The sequence below is a fragment of the Oncorhynchus keta genome, chromosome 11 (assembly GCF_023373465.1).
Source record: "Oncorhynchus keta strain PuntledgeMale-10-30-2019 chromosome 11, Oket_V2, whole genome shotgun sequence".
Classification (NCBI taxonomy): domain Eukaryota; kingdom Metazoa; phylum Chordata; class Actinopteri; order Salmoniformes; family Salmonidae; genus Oncorhynchus; species Oncorhynchus keta.
In genome coordinates this window covers 44,434,320-44,438,527 of record NC_068431.1, presented here as the reverse complement: position 1 = coordinate 44,438,527, position 4,208 = coordinate 44,434,320, and the positions used below count along the sequence as shown (strand labels likewise).

At 50.6% G+C, this 4,208-nt stretch overlaps 1 protein-coding gene across 1 annotated transcript in view; it reads right to left on the bottom strand.

Moving 5' to 3' along the window:
* Positions 1 to 941: 941 nt before the first annotated feature.
* LOC127906231 (mucin-5AC-like) overlaps positions 942 to 4,208 on the bottom strand; it is a 4,825-nt gene continuing 1,558 nt past the window's right edge. The window contains exon 2 of the mRNA XM_052457529.1: positions 942 to 3,986. Within this exon, the coding sequence (XP_052313489.1) occupies positions 942 to 3,920 (2,979 nt within the window). The 5' untranslated portion in view covers positions 3,921 to 3,986. The remainder of the gene's footprint in view (positions 3,987 to 4,208) is intronic.

Below are 4,208 nucleotides of genomic sequence, written 5' to 3'. Positions count from 1 at the left end.
TCTCTTCCTCTACTCACTCATTCCCACCCCATCTATCTCCCTGTTCTCTTCCTCTATTCACTCCTTCCCACTCCATCTATCTCCCTTTCTCTTCCTCTACTCCTTCCTTCCCACCCCATCTATCTCCCTGTTCTCTTTCTCTACTCACTCCTTCCCACCCCATCTACCCCCCTGTTCTCTTTTTCTCCTCACTTGTCCCACCCCACCTATCTCCCTGTTCTCTTCCTCTACACCCTCCATCCCACCCCATCTATCTCCCTTTCTCTTCCTCTACTCACTCATTCCCACCCCATCTATCTCCCTGTTCTCTTTCTCTACTCACCTTCCTTCCTCCCTTCACTGCCCATCTATCTAACCCCTGTTCTCTTTTTCTACTCACTCCTTCCCACCCCATCTATCTTCTCTTCCTCTACTCACCCTTCCCACCCCATCTATCCCCCTGTTCTCTTTTTCTACTCACTCCTTCCCACCCCATCTATCTCCCTTTCTCTTCCTCTACTCACTCATTCCCACCCCATCTATCTCCCTGTTCTCTTTCTCTACTCACTCCTTCCCACACCATCAATCTCCCTTCATCTGCCTATACTCCTTCCTTCCCACCCCATCTATCTCCCTTTCTCTTCCTCTACTCACTCATTCCCACCCCATCTATCTCCCTGTTCTCTTTCTCTACTCACTCATTCCCACCCCATCTATCTCCCTTTCTCTTTCTCTACTCAGTCCTTCCCACCCCATCTATCTCCCTTTCTCTTCCTCTACTCAATCCTTCCCACCCCATCTATCTCCCTGCTCTCTTTCTCTACTCACTCCTTCCCACCCCATCTATCTCCCTTTCTCTTTCTCTACTCACTCATTCCCACCCCATCTATCTCCCTTTCTCTTCCTCATCATTTCTCGTGATTGCGATCTTTGTCATTTCTCGTGATCTTCCTTCCTGTCTCTTACCCCTTGCTGAGAGCTTGGCTCATCTCCAGGTCTTGGATGATGTTGAGAAGGGTAGTGATCCTGTCCTGGTTGGCTGCCAGGTTGGCCTCTACAAACTGCAGCCTCCGTTGGAGCGGGGCTGGCCTGCTGCACTGTGGGGAAGGGGGCAGCAGCAGTGCTGCGTCAGCCGGGTGGGAGTGAGCCAGCCTGGAATCGTCTTGGGATGGCTGCGGGGTGGTGCTTGACGATAAAAACGGAAATACTGGATGGATCATCTGGTGTGTCTGATTGGGATGGGTGAGGGTGTAGGAGGCTAGGTGAGCCATGCGGGATGGAGGCAAAAGGCGGTAGCACTCGGGGTCTATGGGTGTGTGTGTGAGGAGATCAGTGATGGTGTATGGACGGGCCTGTGGTATGAGTCGGTGTGTGGGGCTTGGTGTTTTGGTGACGGGTTTGACACGTGCAGAAGTGTTCGTCTGGGTTGCAATGAGGACGTTAGGGTCTGCTCGTGTCTGTGGTGTGACGGAAGGTGGAGCGTCATCTGTGTATGTCTGCCCGTCAAGTCCGAATGTGGATGTGGTATTTGCACGAGTGGGGAATGCGCTGGGGGGAATGTGCTCTGTGTGGGAGCGTATCTGAGGCTCAGACCCAAGTTTTAGGTTTGTGGCGAAGTGTCCCTGCTCTTCTCCTTCTTTGTTTGCATCCTTTTCAGCGACGCATTCTGGGAGGTCAGTGACCTTTGATGCATGGGACATTCTAGAGTCCCTTTCCTCGTTTGTCTGTGCCGCGATGACAGGGCTACAGAGTGTGTTTCTGGTGGAGACGGTCAGTAGCTTTGGATATACATTTGCGTGCATTATTGGTTCAACGACAAATCGCTTATGAGTGTTTGCGTGGTAGTGGTGTTCAGCGTGTGTCTTTGTGAGTGTTATCTTATTATGTGATCTGTCTGATGGGTCAGCTGGTTTATTGTATTGCATCTGCGTCACGATCAATGGTCTCGAGTCAGTCAGGGATGTGGTTGAGGGATGACGCCGAGTAGATGTAGTTGCCTGTGACGCGTTCTCAACACTGTTGGGTGTTTTGGGGGATGTGTAAACTAAGTAAGGGGATGTAGGTGTGTGCGATGTGTTTGAATGGTTAGGGGTATGGGACAAAGGCTTTGGGAGTGTAGTGGTGCGTATTGTGGTATAATAGTAGGTGGGTGTAGTTGTGTGTGATGTGTTATAAGGGTTAGCCAGAGTGGCGGTATATGGTGTGTTTGCTGACGTGGTAGTTGTGTGTGACGTGTTAGCATGGCTAGGGAGTCTTCTATATGTCGCCGTAGTAGCTGTGTTTGGGAGTGTTGTTGTTGTCGGTGTGCATACAGGGGTAGGTGGTGCAGCTGTGAGTGCCTTTGGAGACTTAGGAGGTTTAGTGGGATAAGGGGGTGCGCTTCTATGTAATGTCGTAGCAGTGAAAGAAAGAGTTGTTGTGTGTGGAGTGTTTTCAGGCTTAGGGGATGTAATAACCCAGGATGGGTTTACATGGTTTAGAGGAGAGGTTCTGTGTGGTGGGTTTACAGGGTACGGGTGACTAGATGTGATTGAGGGTTTGGGTTGTGTGTTTGGATGTGTGAGTGTCTTCGGATGCTTACGGTGTGTGCGTGGCGTGTTTGGCCTTGTGGCCACGGCGATTTGGGGAGAAAATGTGAGTGGTGTTGGTCGAGGAATCTTCCTCAAGTGAGATGGGGTCTCAAGGAAGTTGGCATCTGTACGCCTGGGTTCAATAGTCGCCTTGGTGACTGTCGCCGTCGTTGTGTGTAAGATGCTTGTGAGGCTGGCTGCCTTGTCTGAGTGTTTTTGTGAAGGTGTGTCTGCGGTTTCTACTGGGTCTCGGATAGATGTATGAAGGGGGTATGTGGGATGGGAGGCATAACCATTAGTCTGTTTCAGATCTCTGTTCTTACATGCAGGCGCTGGGCTTTCAGGCAGATTGGGTTTCCTGTCTTTGTTGTTCTGAATAGGGGGATTACAGTGGGGGTGGGGGGGTAGAGAGTCTGTGTGTGTCCACTGGCTTTGTATCCGATCCCTGTCTGCAAGCCTCAGAGGAGAGAACGCAGAGTCTCTCTCTTTCTCAGTATGTGAAAGGGGAAGGTTGTTTCTGTCTGTGAGTGAAGGAGGTGCTTTCATGGCTGCTATTCCTTCAGGGCATGCAGAGGAAGGGCTCTTATCTCCCAGACTGGCAGCTCCAGCTCCTGGGACCACAGTCTGTCTCCCTCCACAGTGGCTGCAGATCCGCTGGGGCATCCAGAGAGGTGGGGGAGCTCGTGGTCGTTTTGTATTCCCACAATATGAATATGCCACAGAATGCTCTTTAGGTTTTGATTGGTCCCCTTCTCTAGAGGACATGGTTGAGACGGGCTCTGCCTCATCACTGCCGTCAATACAAATCCCTCCTATAGCCTCAGAGTCAACTACACTGCCATTGGTGTAGCGCATGTCCCGCCTCCCTTTGAGCTTGCTATTCCCCATGCCCCCTGATAAGTGTGGGTTAGTCTTGATTGCCCGGGCATAGCAATAAGTCCCACTTTTCCGTTGGTTGAAGAACACATTCTTTGTGAGTTTACTGGAAATCCCTTCAAAAGTGACACCCTGTTTGATCTTGGATTCTAAACTCCTCTGTTTTGTAATAACCACTCTTTCTCTGACACTCTTAGTCTGTCTGATTCCTTCCTCTTCCTTTGGCTCCTTTGGGATGTAGCCATTGGATTTGGGAGTAATCCTGCTGTCTGATTGGACAGGGAATGTGCCAATTAGTTGCGTGCCCTGCAGAATGGGAGGGGCTCTTACACCAGGCGAAGTCTGCACTCCGATGCTGCACTGGGGACCCCATGTCAGGGGCAGCACTTCCCCGGCCCTTTCCCCTCCTACTGTCCTCCAATCACGTACCCCCACCAGGGCGGGAACTCCTAGTACTGGCACGGCGGTGGTCAGGTCAGCCGCCCGTCTCCCCATCACCTGGTCAACTGGCTCAGAGGCCTGAAAACCCTGGAGAGCTGGTGTCCACCTTCACCATTACATCTATTGGGAAAGTCAATGTTAGTTTACTGTGAAGAGCACATTATGATATCTAAGTTTCAAATGTTAAGTTTATAGCCACTTTGAATGTTTACTCTGTGAAAAGAATATGTACAGGGGAAGAACAATTGAATTCAAACAAAGTACACATGAAGGAAACTGCCAAAGCTGCCCATATGCAGCAGAAATAGAGGACAAGCAGAGGTCTAAAGCTTTGATAGCAGA